Here is a 19,078-nt window from a genome sequence, read left to right as displayed (position 1 = left end):
CGTGTCTTTTTTTGGTCACAGGTCTTGGTGCAGTCATCCGCTTCTATTGTTGCTTATGATTAGACTAGTTATGCTGTGCTGCACATGGAGCAGCACACTCAGTCTTATTTGGAAATGTAAATTGGTGACTAGAGTGAGTGCCCCATTACTGAGGGCAGTGCCTCACCATGAGCATATTTGGCCAGGGCTTCATCGTCCGTGCTGGTCACTGGTTAGGTTCCAAACAGAGTATATGGAGTTGGTGTTGATTTACAAGAGCCGTAAATATTCTGAGACTTGCCATCTTAGAAAGATCATCTTTCCCTTCGGGCTCCGACACTATGGTTGAAAGTGCTGACCAGAGCTATCCCCAGGGTGGTTTTCCACGATCATCCCTTTCAGAAGGATTTATGCCCCACTCATGAGGGTAGAGAGGGTAGCAGTGTAGGAGAACATCATTTGACTAAGGTTTTCCATTGTGTTCTCCCCGGCCTCAAAGTATGCAATGATAGTATCGGTTGGTAATTGTGACAGTTTACCTGAAGCAGTGAACAGACAGCTTATGTGCTCAGCAATTAAAAAAAACAAATATAAGCCTCACGTCTCTCTGTCATTCCACTAATGTAAGTGGAGTTGCATGAGAAATGGTTATCACCTAGATCTTGCATCTGCTTGCTGATTACAGTAGGTGGAATAATTTAGAATTGCACCGTGGATCTAGAGAATTTCTCAGTTGTGTTAACACTGAACTGAAAGCCCTGTTTCTATTTGTATTAATTCTTAGTCTTTGTTTTGAATAAACATAACGACAAGACATTATTTAACAGTTTTGATTTTTTTAATTCCTTTGTTAACCTGGGGTTTATTAATTTATTTGCTTTAAGATAAAGTATTTTAGCCTTCCATCATGCACAGAAACTGCTGTAGAAATCTTTGAATCCTTGAATTTTGACAAGGGTTTGATTTCACAACATCTGTTGGAAGTTATGTAGTGCAATGGTACATAGTTTTTCACGTACGAGCATGAGGTAATTAATCTGTGTACATCACTTCCTTGAGTCTGTCTTTGTGCCTCAGTGGTATTATTAGTGGGACTGTCCCATTGGGGTGTAATGCAGAACAAGAATGCTAATGTTTTGCTTGTGGCGGGTCTCTCTTACTCACCTACAGAACACTAGATACCCATGAAAAAGGTCAAATGTACAGAGATCTGGCATCCATTTCACAACTTGCAAGACATAGTCTCAGGCATATGTAATATATATAACTCATTGCCAGAAAGCTTAAAGGAAATGATTGCATTTGAGTACAATGCAATCTACAACAATAGTTCAGTGTGCATGAAATTAAAAACTGCTGGTAACACATAGAGAATAAATAAGTCGACAGTGTTTATTTTTACTGTAGCTTTCTATAGAGATAAGATCCTGCTTCTTATAATTGGCTTCATTAAGAAAACCAGCAAATATTAATTATACCCACTGTTATAGAATATTGAATTTTCCAGAACTGGGCATGCAATATATTGTTATTCCAACGTGTGAATGTGTCAGAATAAAAAGTACAGCACTGTTACGCTGACAACATACTAACACGCTTCACCTTTTAGCTGTGATGGTTCCTTCTCTTCTTGATGCCCTGTCCCAGTTTTCAAGCATTGCTCACTTGACCTACTGTGTGTAGCAATTACTTTCACCTGATACTGTCAAAAAAACAAAGCAAGCCACGTAACCTAGAATGCTCAGTTTTATGAAAACACCTTTCTTACCTACTCATAGGTTACTCATACCTTACTAATACCTGAGCAGTATTATAACATAGTATGATTTAATTTTGGTACATTTTTAGTGTGATGTTTAGTCCATGTAATAACATCGCATGAGAGAGTAAGGGTGTACTGTGAAAGTACACAAGAGGAAATACATAGCTTTAATGCAGTAATGAGAGTGCATCCAGTGAAGAGACATAGAGGGGTGAAATAGCTAATGTGGAAATGATAAAAAAATATTTTTGAAGTGAGGGCCTGTAAAAGGATTTAGTTATTTGGATGGACGGAAAGATATGTTTGGTTTATTTGTGTGGGTTTGGTGGGGTTTTTTGGGGGTGGGGAGGGGCATTGTTTGTTTTTAATTTTATTTTTTATTTTCTTGGACATGCTATGAGAGAATTTTTGAGGTCATGTGGAAAATGTGCCTAGGTATGACAGGTCAAGTGATAAGTAGTATGACTTTGTTACCCCAGTTTTAAGGACTGAGGTATTTATTAGAGAATCTTAAGGATGAAGCTGAGGGCAGGGAGATAAAAAAGTGGGTTTCCTTCTGGTCTCATGGAGTTGGGGATGATGGCAGGTTGCTCACAAATGGTGAGATTTGTTGATGTGATGGTTGTTGTAGTAGATTTGAGTCATTAATATAGAGATAATGGCTGGCTTTGAGTTTCTGTGAGGAGAAGCACGGATAAAGGAGAAGACCTAGAGAATAAGACCCGTGGAGTCCTATGGACAAAGCAGAGGTGGACAATGAGAAGTTTTCAACTCAGATTACGCTGTGGAGACACTTAAAGAAATGAGTCTAGCTGGAGATGCAGAAACCCTGTGTGGGTATGATGGCAAGGAAGTGCTTAAAACTCATTTGTGTCCAAGACAGTGAAAAGATCAGAGACAATGAAGATGGATTAGATTCAGAGGTTTGCCAGAGTGGAAGTTATTGAGCCTTTAATGAGAGCAGTTTCAGTTGAACGTGGGGCAGAAGCCAGACTAGAATGATATCTACAATGAAACTGAGGGAAAGGGTCTCCTGGTGAGGATGGCAAAGACTGCATCAAGAGCCCTGGCAGCCAACAGAATCACTGTCCCTTGAAGATCTTCAATAGTTAGCTGGACAGGGGTCTGAACTGAAGTTAGCCCTGCACTCAGCAGGTTGTGCTGGAGACATTAGGAGATCCCTTCTAGCCTTTATCACTCAACAGAGCATCATATTAACTGCCTGAGCTTGAGGTGTGCAGCAGCTGGAGCAACAACCACAGTGTTTTATGGTGTTTTGTTAGATGAGAAAGACTACAGTTGTGAGACTTTTGCAGGTTAGCTTCCGTTTTTTATGCTTGGTGAATGCTGACCCTTCAGATGGGTACAATAAAAACTTTTATCGTAACACTGAAAATGCCCTTTACTTAATGTTTTTAGAAGAAATGCCTGATAAAGTGGTATAGTGTTTGGTTGGCTAGCTTATGTTTTTTTCACTTGCTTAGAGCATAAGGAGTAAGTTTCCTTTTAGGAAATGTTGGGATTATCTTATATGTAAACAATTGTGTTTTCTTCTCTGGACTATGTGGTCTATATGATCTTTGTGAGTGTGAATTAAGAGCTAAAGCAACACATTATGATGGCTTTCCTCCCTGTAGAAAAACACCCCTCATCTTAGTAGATAATCTTTAGTTTAAAGATATTATTAATTGCTGCTATACCAACCTGCACAGTTCTGAATTCCTTTTTATCATTTATCATAACTGCCTTTAAAAATCTATTACATTGCTTATGAGCAACCTGCTATTTTTTTCCTGTCCTGTTGAACAACATTCACTAATTTAATGGGTGTATGTTCATAATAAAGCTTTGCCCTTTGCATATTTAAGAGTCTATATAGTACATAGAAAGTCTGAAGATGGGACACACCTATACATTGGGAGATTTCTTCCTTTCCTCCAATTTAACCCTTTTACCCCAAGGTACCTGTGACTGGTTTCTTCCACTCATACCTTAATTTCCTTTCAGTATTCAGAAAATGGGGAATGACTCTGCTTACGTAATATTTAAAACTCCTTGATATTTTCAGAGGAATTGGGGGGGGAGGGGCAAAAATTCATTTGTCATTGCTTTATATATAAAACGTTTCATAGAGTTCTATTTGTTCTTAATCAAAATGCAAAATTCACATCCTGAGAAGACTTAAATTGGACTAAAGTTTTTGAAAGGGAAGAAAAGGTCACTTCGCAGTGTGTGTCCTGAATGTCAGGTCAGGCAGGCTAATGTAGAAAGAACTGTGCCTTAACTTGCTGAGTGGTTTTTTTGCTTGTGGGCTTTTTTGTTGTTTTTTGTTTGGGGTTTGGGTTTTGTTTTTTTGGGGTTTTTTTTTTTTTTTCTGTTATGGCAGGCAATTGCGTGGAGATCTTGATGGCAGCATTACTTGGCAAACGTTTTGGAATCAGCTCAATATGTGACATCACACCCCCTTAAGGTTTTCCATATAAAATACGTCCTCCAAAGAAAATACAAAAATTGAGACTTAATCTGAAATCTATTATTACATCCTCTAAGGTCTCATTAGGCACCTCAGTATTTCCCTTCCCCTGTTCCCCTTTTTTCCAGTCAGATAGACAAAATGTTGCAGACAATAGTGGTAAATGTTTTATAGTCTTCTTGGGGGGAATATGGAGGAGGGGCAGGGAAGAGAGTTTTAATCCCATGTCTACCCCGTTTTCACAAGAAAAAAAGTACTCTGATGCTTAGTCTTTCCTTCTGTGTAGCTTTTCTTGCTGTGTGAGCACGTGTCTGATGTAACATTTTGCCACTTTTAGCAACTGCAGTTGTTTAGCTCGGTCTCTAAGAGAAGAGTGTCTCATAGTTTTTGAGAAAAAGACAGCAGAGGTGAAAACTTCCGTTCATCTCAGGTTTTGGTTCCTGGTGATATGATGCTTCACAAAAACAGTTCTTAGAGAAAAATGTCAGTTCTCTGCCTTGTGGGGGCACTTGGTATGTGCTTTTTTGTGTGTTCCTGTGCTTGCCTGCATCTGTATACATTTCTCTGAGAAGCAAAGGGTGTATTTTTGCCCAGCAACTTTAATTGCAATCCATAAATATGGCTGTGTACTCAGTGGGAAGCATATGTGCTATCTTTGATAGACCTGCAGGAGAGAGGTGTAGCGCGAAGGGTGAACACTGCCAAAATGCATGGAACATGATGTTACACAGGCGAAGCAGAGGAAGAATTATCTGTGCATAATGTGAGTTTAGAATAGGCTTGACATTCTCACACCCAAACATTTCCATCTGGAAGCTGTTCCTAAGCGAAAGGAAACAGAGACAATATTCTCCTATCTTCTGGTGTAGCTATCCAGGGAATAAGAAAAGTTCTTTGGTAATTTTTTTTTTTTTCCCCTTAAGATGTGTTCAGTTTTACTGCAGATTCAGAGAAGCCGTATTTTAAAGTGGCTTTTTTAAAGACAGTAAATGACATTATATTCTTCCGAACCTTTCTGAGAATTGGTGGTGAAACCCTCACACCGTGCTTAAACGAGCTGTGGCGCTTCTAGGTTATGCTTAAAAATGAAGTTGGATTTATGGTTTTTATGCCAATCCTGATATAAGAACATTATGGCATTCTTGTTTTCAAAGCTTTCTGTAAATTATTCTCTGCCTTTGCTTTCCTCACTCTGTAGTTCTATGGTCTGTCCCAACACCACCTACTTTTCCTCATGTCTTTTTCTTCTGCCATCAAAGGCTGCATACCTGATTTCATATTCCATTACATACTGTAGTGTACACTGAGCATCTTAAACATGCTGAAAGGTTCACTTGCTTCATGTTGGTTGCAACTTTACACATTTGCCTATCTCCCTGTATTCTCTGTAGTGTAACATCCCGGTCATCTTGCCACAGTGCAGATTAATCTGCTAACCGTTTGACTTACCTCACCTGCTTGTGGAGATGTAGACACTACTGTTATGTAGGAGTAATCAGTCATGTTTTCACAGCTGAACTGTCAAAATACGACTCTGCAAATATTTCTGATTTTTTAGTGAATGGATCCTCAGATGAAATGTTAAATTGTAGGTATTTCTTAGTACTATGGCAAGAGGTAACCTTACCTTTCACGTTCTTGTTCCAGGAAGTTTGTAAACTCATCACTTTTTTCCATGTATTTGCTGTGCTTCCTCTTCTCCTCTTCTAGTTCATACAGTGTCTGTCTGTGCGATTTTTCCACCATTAGAAGTTGCTCCAGCATTCGTCTGTGAGTTTCTTTCTGTTTCTCTACAACTTTATCAAGCTACAAAAAAAGCAAAAACTCCTGAAGTCTTTTGAAGCTCTTACTTGCTCAGCCTTTCAGTAATGAAAGACTTTGAGAGGCTTAATAATATAAAATGCATTTAATAGTCTAATGGCCAGGTCCTTTGGTATCTGTTTGGAAAGGGTTATTTATTTCTGTCAAATTAGAAAAATAAGTTAAGGTACTGTTTTGTGGGACCCTCAGTCACCTTCTGTTCCTCCTCCTGCCATGACTGATCCTCAACAGCTACTAATTAACAGTTACTGTTCCTAGGGCCGTGCTTTTCTCATTGATCATTGCGGTAGAGAAACAGATGTCCTGGCAGAAGAAGTCTTTGCTTCACACAGAAGTAGACCAACTTGGTTGAATAGAAATAGCTGCCTCATTTGTAGCTGCACAGGAAATGAGAGCATTGAATTGGCTTTGTAAGGGAGACAGGTAGATTAAAAAGCAGTTTTCCTCTGGTTTAACAGTAAATGCATGGTAGAACCAAGAGTGGAAAACACTTCTGTCTCCTGTGCTTACTCTGTGCGTGGCTCTGAGTTTCTGGAATGAGTAAGTGCTAAATTTGAAATGGTTGGAAGTATTTTTATTTAATGGTGGCATTTCCTGTTTTGTTCCTCAAATTTCACACATTGTAAAGGGATTTGCCTTGCAGGTGGCACCTTTATAGCACACTCTGAACATCAAATTCCCTCCCCTTCCCCAAGTATTCTTTTTGAGCTTCTACCTATTGTATAGTAATTTTTAAATTTAAATAATCTGGTTTAGATTTTGGTAATAATTTTTAGTTTTTTCTAAGCCATAGAGGTATTGACATAACTGTTCACTGGAGTTATGCTGTTAAACAAAATGATTTCCACGAACTGAGAGAAAATTGTCATTCTGAGGATTCTCTTATAATTTTGAATTCAGTATGTGATGGATGGAACTATGCAAGTGTGTATGTATGAAACCAGAAGGGGTTTTCCTCCTTAGGCATTACTGATCTAGCTGAAGTTTGAGGAATGCTCACTGGAGGCCACCTAAAGACCTGGGAAGAGTCTTTACTGGTGAGAGTCTTTGTTCTCTGCTCATTCGCCTTGCCCTGTGGAGGCTGCCTCCCCCATCAGGTCAACATAGAAATCCTCGTATCCTTTTTGGAAAAGAGAAATTTTGAGCTTAAAGCCCAGTGCTTCCTTTCAACCACAATCTATTCTAGTAGGTCAAGCTGCTTTGCAGTGCTTCTCTCTATTAATAGGAAAGAATTCACAAATGAGCAGCGTGGGAAGCAAGACTGGTTCTGGTTCTCCAATATTTCCCCTACAAGGAATTTCACGTGCCACAAGAAACACTGGGGCTTCAGATTCTTAGGGCCACTGCTTATTTTGGACAATTTAATTCCAAGGAGTATGATTAATTATCTTTTCCTCATGTTTATTCAGTTTGGCCAATAGAAGCAATGATAGACAGAGCTGGAATGCCTAAAATTGAATTTCTTGAATGAGTAAGAATATCCTCAATTTTTGCATCGGCTTCCAAGTCTTCTCTTGTTTACTTCAACTTCTTTTTAAGCTTTATATATTCTCTTATGTTTCTTGTAAATCATTGTTAAATTTTTTTTGGTGACACTGCTATGAATAAGGAAAAAGAAACCATTGACAAGACTTTGAAGATGGTTTGAGTCCAAAATATTCCAACAGAAATCTGGACCATTTTGAGAATTGCCCATTCTTTCTGCTATGACTTTAGAGAGTGTCTTTTCTGTTCCAACATAGCTGAGCTTATTTCACAAATGATCAAAAAATGTAAAGAAACCTATGACTGTCCTTTTCGGCTGTATTGTGGTGTTCTTATAGCAGGCTGTTAAGGTGTTTGGGTTTTTTTCCTCTTGTTCACTCATAATTTGCACACTTTTACACCAGCAGGGTCAGTGCTTTCTGGAGTCATCATCCTCAAGTAGGATCTCTCTTGGGAAAACATTTCTTACCTAAACCCTTGCATATGCAAGCTTTGTCAGTGAGCAACTGCAGCCTTATACAGTAATCTCTTGGCTCTGTTTTCTATGTCTTCTACAGAAGTTGAAAACTGATTGCCTTAAAAGGTCGGCTTGAAGAAAACTGGCCATTTTGAATTTCTCCACACTTTCCTCTCTTCCGCCAGAAGAGGAAATTTCAAAACTTAAAATCTTTTGTTCAGCTACTACCTTACCGGAATCAGAGAATTTTCAGTGTGTTTAATCAACCTTTCTCTTGGAGGGTTTTTTGGAACAGCTATTGCACAGGTGCATGAAGCACCATCACCCCAGTTTCTGATCTTCACCTTTTTAAAGGTCATGCTGTCAGGTGACTCAGAAGGCAACCTGTCTCCTGTTTCTTTATGAAGTTCTCGTGTGGTGCTGTTTGCAACTGTGGTCCTGTCTTACTTAAATTGATATGAACTGCGCATCAGCCTTGCACGATTGAGTTTGCTGGTACCAGCCCTCATTGCGACATCAGGTGGGGAAGAAGGCAAAGGTGTGAACTTCTGATTCCTTTTGGCAGGCCTTCTGCATGGATGGGGTTAAGAAAGTAAAGTGATGCATTTGTGTGGATTGGACCACTGCTGCAAAAGTATATGTAAGAACCTGAGGGGATGTGTAAATTGCTATCGTAAGAAAACACTGAGATTTCTGGCTACAAGCTGATCATAAATCTAATGACTCCTGTTTCCAAACATATAAATGCCTGATGGAGATGAGGGTTAGTCATCAACATAAACAACATTAACCAAATAGAAAATAGTTCTGCTTCTGCACTGTTGGGTGTGAAGGGTGTGGGACCTGCCAGCAGTGTTTTATGGGTTCAGTGTATTTTGTTTGCTCTAGAGTATTTGTTGAATGGGTATGAGAGGTTAATTCAAGAGGTAATCCGAGCAGCAAGTATGCAAGAAGAAAGGTAGTCACTCCGTCCAGGTTTTTGTTTAGCAGTTCTGAGTGAGCAGTGCCAGTGTGTTTTACTTCACAGTTGTGCTTTTGTCAGTGTTGAGATCAGCAGTTTTTTGCTGGTTTTTGGAATGGGAGAGGTGTGTGTTCAAGGCAGAGAAGGGCAATGAGGAATTTGAAAGTGGGTAAAAGAACAATAAGCTGCTGCCTCAAAGCTGTTTTCATGTTGCAGATTTCTCCTGTTTCTCAGATTAGAAGATGCTTCTGGGATTTCTTTTCAAGAATGCTGTCAAATCAGTCCTACCATGAGTATTTGCAGCTGGCATGTGGCAGTTGTGGCTGGGAACAAGGTGGAGAGCAAGAACTTGGCATTCCACTTGGGAGAGAAGAGAAGAGGTGCTGGACCTGTCTCCTGGTACAGGTAGTTGATAGAGAAAAGAACTGGAGAGGCAGCAAATCCTACATCACAATTAACGCAGACACTTGAGATCTGCATGTAAGCTGCATAACGGGTATGGGCATTTGGCCTTGTGACACTTGTGTAGGTTATTGTGCAGCATGCCTCTCCCTCCCTGCAGAACCGAGCAGAGTCTGGTACCGGTTTGCAGCACTCCTGTGTGTTTTGTTTGGAAACTTTTTTGTGTCCCTTTGCAAGATAAGGGCACTTCCCTGGGGAGCAAATTTGACTCTTGCCTTTTCCTTGTGAGATCTAGCGGCTGACTCCGACATATCCAGCAGAGAAGAGAGAGAAGTTGTGTGAACCCCTGTTAGTGTGAGATCCTCTCAGAGGAGCGGTCTCCAGAAGCCCCTGGTTCCTCAAATTACTCTGTCCAAATGCTAAATCTGCGCATGGAGAAATATCCGTTTATATGTATGCACACACGTTTACTCAGCATATACAGTTCTTGGCTACAAACCACAGAGGACTAATAAGCAGCAGTATAAATGTCTTCTGTTGAAAATTAAAGTGATAAAATCTTAATTAAGTGATTTGTTGTTTTGTTCTTGCTAACCATATGGGCTTTTTGCTAGAATTAATACTTGAACATACTGTACAATACAATGGAAAATAAGAGGCATGGTCTTACGTAACTGTGAATAGTTCAGCAAGCTAAAAATTCACAGGAATTTAATCATTTACATACATTTTGCCACCAACTCATCTGAAATCAGATTAGCCTGGTGTGTCTCTCATCCATTAAGTTGGAACCGAACTTTTCGTCTTTCTGTTTTTAGACTGTTTTGTGTTTGGCACTGTGCCAGAATAAAATCCAGGTTAGTTACATTTCTTTATCCAAAGTTCAGTGAAATATTATTCCTGTTAACAATATCCTCACGGTCACTATTTATAAGTGTATAATCTCGAGTTTAAGATCACTGGAGATTATGGGAGCGGTTCCTTCCTTGTCTTTTTCAACCCTAGCTGAGCCAAATTTCCACACGCCTATGTTGCTCTGCTTTTCCTGCATGCCACGTTGTCAACATTATTGTTTCTAGTCTCTTCCTATTACTAACTTATTGGTGCCCTACAGCTGTCGTTGTTGCAAAGTTGTGACCAGCCCTTGTAAGATGTTGTGTGAATGCAATCAGATATACTTTGTTAAAAGGCTGATGAGGATGCATCTTTCCCTGAATTGATTGGCACCGGGATTTTAAAAACGGATTAAATTTTGAAGTATCCTTGATGGATGCAGAATATAGGCTTTCCTCTAGTTTTGCTGCTTTTAGAGGAGTTCTCAAAGTGATAGGAGGTATTGTTCATCACATTTCAAACAGCGAGGGACCAGATATTTTTTTCTTTGACCGTGTTGTTGGAAGCTGGGGAGAGTTAGAAACCAGAATTGGCTTTCTAATTCCATGAAGGTTTGAAGCATGAGAAAAAGACACCATAAATTGTGCAGCATTTTCCTCTTTGTCTCTCTCTTCCTACATCACCTTCTCTGGCTTTTTGATTCTTTTTTAAAAAATGTTTATTTTTGAATCTGGGAAAAATGTTCTTATGCTATTATTCTGTATTTAGTAGAATGTTGAATACCATTCTTTTTCTATTCTAGAGAAGTGGCAAGTGATCGGAAGGCAGATTTTTTTCATGAATTGATCTAAATTTATAAACCATGAAAGGTGGAAAAGCTTTTCAGGCCTTTGTGTCAGAGAGAAGCAAACCCAAAGTTAAAGTCTATTTTCTTTGCTTTAAACATAAAACAATTTATTGTATCCTCAAGTGTGAGGAATTAGAGTTTAGAGTAAGCTTATCTGGCATTTGTTAGGTTGCAGAAAGAAATAGCTGTAGAAAAAATTGGGCTGAAAAAATCCTCTTCTTTCAAAAAAAATTAAAAAATTTCCTCATAGCCGAGGAAGACATGGTTTTCGTCTGTCACACTCATCATAGATTTTGCAAAGGAAGATGTATTACTGTTTTCTATTTTGCTACATTTCTTCGCCCACGAATCCTGTCCCTAGTGAGTAAAGCCGTCCAGTCACCAAACTTTCCCACTACCTTCTGAACCAAATTTGCCAAGAAACTTCATAAAATTTAGGATAGATGAGTGGCTTATAAGAAAATGTTAAAGGACCCGTAATCTTACAGGTGCCTTCTGGATTTCTGTGTATTTTTCAATTGAGTTTTGGGAAGATCCTCTGTGTTCAGGACTACAAGGCTAAATTGTCAAGGGTGAGAGACACATGCTCTATAGAAACTGGATCAGCAGAGATTTTGTAGGCAGATAGAAAGGTATCTGTATACGAAGGTATATTGTCATGGTGGCAAAGAGGGAATTCAAATTGTTGGTTCTCATACTTTGTGTCTGCTTCCACCTCCCTCTTGGTTTTTATAAATGTTTAAAAAATCGAAACAAAAACTCAATGGGTCTCTGACTTAATTTGGGTGGGATTTTGAAACTGAAATTGTGGAATGCCTGCCAATTACGGCATCCTTTGGTATACCAAGATATACGAAGTGTCTGGGGGTCCTTCTAGCGTCTCAGTTGCTCTCAGGATGTTTACCTTTGCCTTTTGGAATTGCCAGATCCAGTGGTGTTAGAAATCCTTTCTCTGCCATTAAGTGTAAGAAGGAAAAAGCATGTATAAACTTATGTAAAGTAACAGACTGAACTTATGTTTTCAAACTTTTTTTGACTTCTCTTCAAATCATTTCCATTTGTACTCAAAGTTTCTGTGACATAATGCCACAATGTTCTAAAATAAATTAACCTCCACAGTTGAACTTTATCTGTTTCAGATTATAGTCAGAGATTTTAACCTCTGAGCCTCTGAAATGAGTGTTGACCTTTTGCCTGACATAATTTTCTGTGAAATGAACTCTGTATCCTTAGGTACATGTCTTTTCAGAAAGCTTGGAGAACACTTGGTAGAAGAATTTTATTCATAATTTCTGCTTTTATTTTGAAGATGATTATCTGTACTGAGCAGTAGATGAAAAATGTTTATGTAAACTTAAGAGGAGACACTTTGGAAAAAAACATATTCTGTTATGAGGGGAACTTTTATATCCAGTGATTTGCATTGCAGGGTGGAAATGAAATTCAGATTACATTGTTCAGAAAGTATGGCTGCTGCTGCAGTGTAGTTAAAGATTACATAGGTATAATGTGAGAATATTAGAAACTTGCCTGGATGAAGTTTCTGATGACAGCTCATTACAGTACCTACTCAGACCAAGCAGGTATACCTGTGACTCCTACAGAATTAGTGGGAGCTGGGATATGTAAAGGTAGACAGCTGAATGGACCCTTACCAGCCATTGGTAAGGTGGCCTCAATGAGACAAATAAGGAGGCATCTGTTTGTATGGGTTGTAAATTTGGATAACAAAGGGGGGAAAAAAGAAGACAGTGTCAAAAATAGAAAGCTGACTGTCAGAGTTTGAGTTAGACAAAATCATGTCTGTCAATGTTTAAAGCCCCCAGTGTGCAGTATAAATGAGGATCGTTAGATCCCTGTTGTTATTAGGGACCCCACTGGACCCTGGGCCTTGTTCTGCTATCACACTTGTGTTGGATTCTAGATTTAGAACTCGTTTGCTTTCTTTCCGTGAAGTCAGTGAGATATTTTCTTTTGAATTTGGTGGGAACTATGGCTAAATATCAATTATATGTCCATACCTCTCCCATAGGCTTTTCATAGATATCTTCTTGCCATTGCTCAGCCTTTGTTTGAATAGCATCTCGCTGGAGGGCCTCTAGCACCTTCTTGGGAGTAACAAAGCCGTATTGTGCTTCAAGCAAAGCCAAGTCAATTTTTTCAGCCTTAAGTACTCCTATAACTTCATCTTGAGCCTGCAGAAACACAAAATAAGGTTTTATTTTGTTAAACTGTGCATGTGTACACGTTGGCTTTCTACTTTTGATTTTGAGAAAACTAAAAAACTTTAATTTAAAGAATGTTGTGGATGTGAAGTGTCCCAGAATAGTCAGTAACATGAAAACAGTTAAAAAGCATTAGGGAAGTATAGGTCTTTGTATTTTATTAGTTCTGCATAAACTCCAACGTCTCCAGAACCCTCATCAATGCTGAAGTATTTTATTAGTGATTAGATCATATTGCTGTTTCTCAACCAGTGTGTAGCATTCACAACACAAAATTTCAGGGCAAAGTGTGACTTTTGGTATTAGAAGCTGATTTTAAATTGTTAGTGAAAGATATTAGAATGGTTCTTGAAGCCTGGAGGCGTTGTGCGTTCTATATATTCTGGGTGCGAAGGTGGCTTCTGTAGTTTAAACCCACCTGGGGTTGTCTGCTTCTGTTGTTATGCTGAGCTCGTTTGAGCAATGGATGTAGTGAGGTGTGCAGTGCAGGGGATGTGACCCTTTGCAACATGCATTCCAAAGCCATGCAATAATGGCAGTTCTTAAAAACTAGACTAATTTCCTTCAAAGCTGGCAGTGCGGTCCTGTGTGCATGTATGTGTATGTGTGCATGCATGGGTGAGACCGTGCCTTATGTATTTGTAGGCATGTAGGTGTGGTGCACACACTCACGTTACATGCTTTCAGGAAATAAGTAACCTGGCAGCATCAAGTTTTTTGGAAGTAGCTGCTTTAAGGTTATTCTCAATTTATGAGTGCATGCTAAAAAGCATTTCAGAAGATCATGATTACATGAAGGTGTTGTTGTTACATGGTTTCCAAAAATCATGTAGTTTTAAAAAGTATAGCCTAAAAATTTTCATTATACTTTTTAATTTTTTAATGTCACTGCATTTGTGTCCTTAATCGTATAAAATATCTGATGTCATCCTGTTACCAAAGAGTAGATATGATATATGCTGAGGTATGTTTATAGTATGTTCTTCTATGTATGTATTTCAGAAATACTTGCACAAGCTGGCAGGTGCACATACCTTCTTCCGATCATACAGCACTGCTCTCTAAGTCCATGCTCCGTGCTGGAGAAACATGCTGTATTTATCTGAAGTATTTGAAGTGATCTATAGATTCTCTTTGCTCTTTAAAAAACAAAACAAACCACCAAGAACACTTCTTTGCTGCAAAGTTGCTAATTCCTAGATGTTATGTTGGGGCATGGATCTTTATAGCACATCTTTATAGCAAAGTTACTAGCTGCGAGTATTGTGCTAATTCTCTTGAAGTCCCACTTCTAATGATAATGTTTTTTCATGAGAGTATCTGATTATGGGAATATTTCCACGGGGGGTGAATCTGGGTTAGGTCACCACTTCCCCTAGGGCTGCGTCCATCTCCTTCCCCTGCCCTGCCCCACTGCATCCTCCCGTGGTGGAGGTTGCCCCCTGTCTCCGTTACAGCGATGTAACTAAATGAACTGTCTCAAACATCCATTGTCTGCAACTATCTCAGTTAAAAACAGAGCAACACACATGCTAATCCTAGAAGGGTAGAATAAGAAGGGAGGAAATTGGAAAGATGGATGTATCAGGAGAGGGTAACGCTTTCAGTCTGACTGGGCTTGGCTGGAGCACTTCTGTATCCCTATTTGTGACTGTAGTTAAAAGAATTAAAAATAATGTATTTCTAATCCTTATACCTGCGGAAAAAACCTACAAGAGTGATCTTGGTGCATTTTAAGTGTTCTGGAATCGGAGAGTGATGGCATCTAACTTTGAAACTTAATTATGGTTGGATTGACAGCTGATCTTCAGAGATTTGATTTGGCATTACAGGAGGTGGAAAATTAGGGATAAAAAAATGACTTCTCACTTTTTTCATTCATAATGCTTCCTTTGGAATGTCGGACGTGATTTAAAGTGTTCATGTCAGGCTCATTGTTTTCCAGTTTCTCATTTCTCTCTGTTCCAGTTTTAAATCTTTTAAATTTTAAAGAATTGAAGTGTCCATGTGTTTTTATATATGTATATTTATATATTTGTATTACAGACATGTGATGACTTGTGCGTGTAATATAAGTATATGTATATAAATATATATACACACATCTCTTTTTTTGAGAGGAAGAGAGAACTTTTCGAGGAGTGTGTGACATCTGAATTTTAAAGGGCAAGTGAGCAGGAGAGAAGTGTTTCGCAAACATGGAAATTGTTCTGTTTGCATAATGAAATATTCTGTAGAAGTTTGCCTTGGATCTACCCTCAGAGATTGGCGCATGAATCAGATATTCATATTGCGTGTGTGTGTGTTCTGTTAAGCATGTGTGAGTTGTTATGTAAATATATACACACATGTTAAGAATGGAACTACCCAGGTACTGTCTAGTGAGTAAACTCTGAAACGATGTGATACACCCATTCATGCCACTTTGGCCAGTTTGCTCTTCCCTCTGCTCGTGAGCAGCTTTAAGTGGCTGTCACTACGTCTGTGCAATCAGCCTGCCACAGAAATACTCTCCCTGCTCACTGGAAATCTGGTTCCCACTTCCTGAAATTACGTTTTACCAGGTTAGGCATCATTTACCACTTGGCAGTTGGCTTGTTTTCCAAATAGAAAAATGCTCACTCTTTAAATCCAGCATCTTGTGGGCTAAGTGGCATGCAACATTTATGCTTCATATTATGGGAAGTAAAATGGCTATCTTGATTTTTTGTAGCAAAAGATGTTAGAATACTGTTGAGTGAGTTACTTCTTTTGATCTGGCGCATACTGATTCATAGGGAGTCATGCTCATAACTTCATAGGAGAGGGGAGATAAGAAATAATTAAGTAACAGATCTTAAAGATCTCTAATATGTTCTCCACATAAGTTTTACAAATACTTTGTATTCAGTGTACTTAGAATGGGGCAGCAAAATAGGGAAGTTTTGTGAGTTCTCTGCTTTAAGTTACATGATCATTTACAATGGACCATGAGTGTTTTTAGTGTGATACAGGTACGCTGTGAGTAAATTCTGTTTGCATTTAGGTGTGCTGTAAAGATCACCTTTTCTGGCTAATAGCTATAATAAGAAGAATTAGGCAGGGTGTTTCCTTAATATGAAAGCAGCATGTTTTGCAGTAAATTAGGGGAATTAGGGGGTGAGTGTGTTTTAATCTGGGATATAAAATAAGATAATAAATCACCTGTAATTCACCCTCAAGGACACTAAGAAGAAATAGCAAGTCATCACGAGAGAGATCCTCTCTTTTCTTGAAAGAACTTCTTTGCTTTTTCTCTGACTTAGGGCTTCTTAGGATGGTACTGGCTTGGGCTACATCGTCCTCCTTCTGCCTTCTTTGCACGTTTCCTCTCCCACTGTAACCAACCTCTTCTTTATGGTGGTCTTTCGGCCTTTGCTGGCTCAGCTTTGGTCTGGTTGGGCTTTCTGTGCTGTTACTTCTGGAATGCATGGTTTATATCTCTGAAGCTGAAGGAAGGTGGGGAAAAAAGTAATTGTTTTAACTAGCAGAGACTATAAATCTATAACCGTAAGTTATCGTGGGCATTATTCCCTCCAGACTGGTAGTTTTCCCTCCCGCACAAGGCTTTTTGTCATTTGACAAAAGCTGACAACCTCATGCAAGCCAACAGGAACTGGGCTGTCATCCTTACTGGATGTCTGTAGCGAAGAGAGGTTTAACTGGTCTTACGCAGTTGTAACAATTCCCTCCTCAATATTTGCAAAGGCTTTGGCAGCAGTGCTGTACACATCACCGCAGACCACGTTTCCCATTGGAGAGACAGCACCTACCTCACCTTTCAGGGAGAGAGGCCTCAGGTGATGAGGGAAATTTAAGTTTAGAAGGTTTTCACTACGAGGACCTTTCTGTTCCAATTTCATAATGTCCCAGCCCTTACTGTATAGCCATGATTTCTTTTTCTTTGCCTTTCCAAGGGAGCGCACAAAACCAATACTTTAAGTTACACAGTTGCATTCTCCACATTCGGCAAAATGTAGGGGTTAGCATATCCACACTGCAATGGGTGACCCTCATCGTAAACACTCCTTCCCCACCACCCCTCCAAACCCCAAACTACCTTGCTGATCATAGTGTTTCCCCCCAATAACCATGTAGTATGAAACCTTACTACTTCTTTAGTGCTACTCTAGCGCTCTAGAGGTGTTAATACCTGTCCAAAGGGAGACCTGTCCTTACTAGGCCCCTTTGAAGTGCTACTGCTAAGTAAACATACTGTAATGCCTTTGCAGATAAATGGCTAACACTGTATAAATATTGATTAACCTCAGGAACTCTGTTTATAGGCACTCAGATTAAGGTATGAATGGATTATAGTCCACCTCTACAGGAAAACTGTAGTCATGGATACTATCTAGCAGACAAAAGCCTGATTCAAAGAAGGTGATTCAAAAGTGAAATTAAACATGTTCCAAATACAAATAAGGCACAATTTTTCTTATTAAACCGCACAGCTAGTTGCTGAAAGGTCAGAAAATTCTTAAGGCCTATGGTAGGCAGGAGATGATTGATTGCACTACTGCTTTTTGGCCTCACAAATCTGTTGCTGCCCCTTCCACCAGGTTCTGTCTCTAAATCCTAAACTCTGTGACTGCACTCTTTAACTGAAAGGACAGTAGTATCAGCGATCCTGCCAAGGAGGACACCCTTCCCCACATTTTCTCTTATGCTGTACACATGCTTCAAGGCCACATGCCACATACAGTTTTCACAGCTGCAGAGGGCTAGTCTAGCTGTGACTCCCTTTTAAGCTTGTCATGCCTACTTCTTAATCAGGTAGATCAGTCCTTATTGAACTGGCAAATAGTCCATGAGAAGGCCAGCTGAGCTGCCAAATAGGTTACCCTGCTGTGGAAATGGTGCCTTTGCAGCATCCCAGAGTGGATTTTTCTTCTTTTCTTGTTGAGCAGAGTTATTGCATACACTTTATTTGCATTCTGTTCTGGTATTCCTGAATTCCAGTGCCTACTACTGACTCTGCTAATGCAAATATTTATCAGATTTAGCAATTAACATGAATGATTACAGATTAAAGTGGCATACTAAATGTATGTTTTAAGCACTTTTTTATTGGTACTTGAATGTAGCTGACAAGAGGCACAAACACTCTGGTATTAGTAGGCTGCCTTATTAACGTATTCTTTCTCTGTTGATTTATTTAAACCTTCTTATTGCCTTTACATTGGCTAGCATTTTTGTTATTTATAGTGTTGTCTATTTACACAAGTATGCTAGTGCTAATGTCGTCATCAAAGGATGTAGGTCCAAGTAACAGAAGGGCCATTCAAAGCTTCAAATTAGCACAGACAGCGTAGCTGCTGGTGCAGCAAGCAAAGTGGGACCTCAGAAATAAACCAAAATAAACATCCCATCCACCTACCTTGAAACTTCACCACCTTCAAACTGTCAGACCCTGTAGATGTGGCAAGGGACATCTAAGGGACTAACCCTCGAAGTGCACTTGACACTTTGGACAGAATATCAGCTGCTGTGTCATGCCCTAGTCCTTCAATGGCCCTAGTATAACATTCAAGATAGAAGCAGTGTCATTTGAAATGTTCCAACTGTGTGTTTTGATATGTTGGGTTATTTTCTACTTTCAAGAACATGGAAGGTGTTGTTCAAGGCTAATGAAGAGCAATTTTTATTGTTAATAGGCTCATAAAATTTGTGGATATTGGTTGTCTCAAGGCACCCAAAAAGGTGTCTCATCCCTCCTGAGCCCAGGCTCTCAAGATCAGACTAATGAGTAGAAAATTTGCCTTTTTGTCTATCTGTGTCTCAGCTGATTTTCACTTTAAATTATGTATTGAT

General features: G+C 39.3%; 1 protein-coding gene across 2 annotated transcripts in view; it reads right to left on the bottom strand.

Annotated features, from left to right (window-relative positions):
* FILIP1L (filamin A interacting protein 1 like) overlaps nt 1-19,078 on the bottom strand; it is a 198,563-nt gene that overhangs the window by 65,409 nt on the left and 114,076 nt on the right. For both annotated transcript variants that reach the window (XM_074158427.1, XM_074158418.1), the window contains exons 4-6: nt 16,430-16,713; nt 13,043-13,216; nt 5,842-6,020 (exon numbers count right to left, since the gene is read on the bottom strand). In XM_074158427.1, the coding sequence (XP_074014528.1) occupies nt 5,842-6,020; nt 13,043-13,216; nt 16,430-16,696 (620 nt within the window). In that variant the 5' untranslated portion in view covers nt 16,697-16,713. The remainder of the gene's footprint in view (nt 1-5,841; nt 6,021-13,042; nt 13,217-16,429; nt 16,714-19,078) is intronic.

Source organism: Numenius arquata, chromosome 1 (assembly GCF_964106895.1).
Source record: "Numenius arquata chromosome 1, bNumArq3.hap1.1, whole genome shotgun sequence".
NCBI lineage: Eukaryota > Metazoa > Chordata > Aves > Charadriiformes > Scolopacidae > Numenius > Numenius arquata.
The sequence above is the reverse complement of the archived record's forward strand: the minus strand, read 5'-3'. Positions and strand labels throughout refer to the sequence as shown.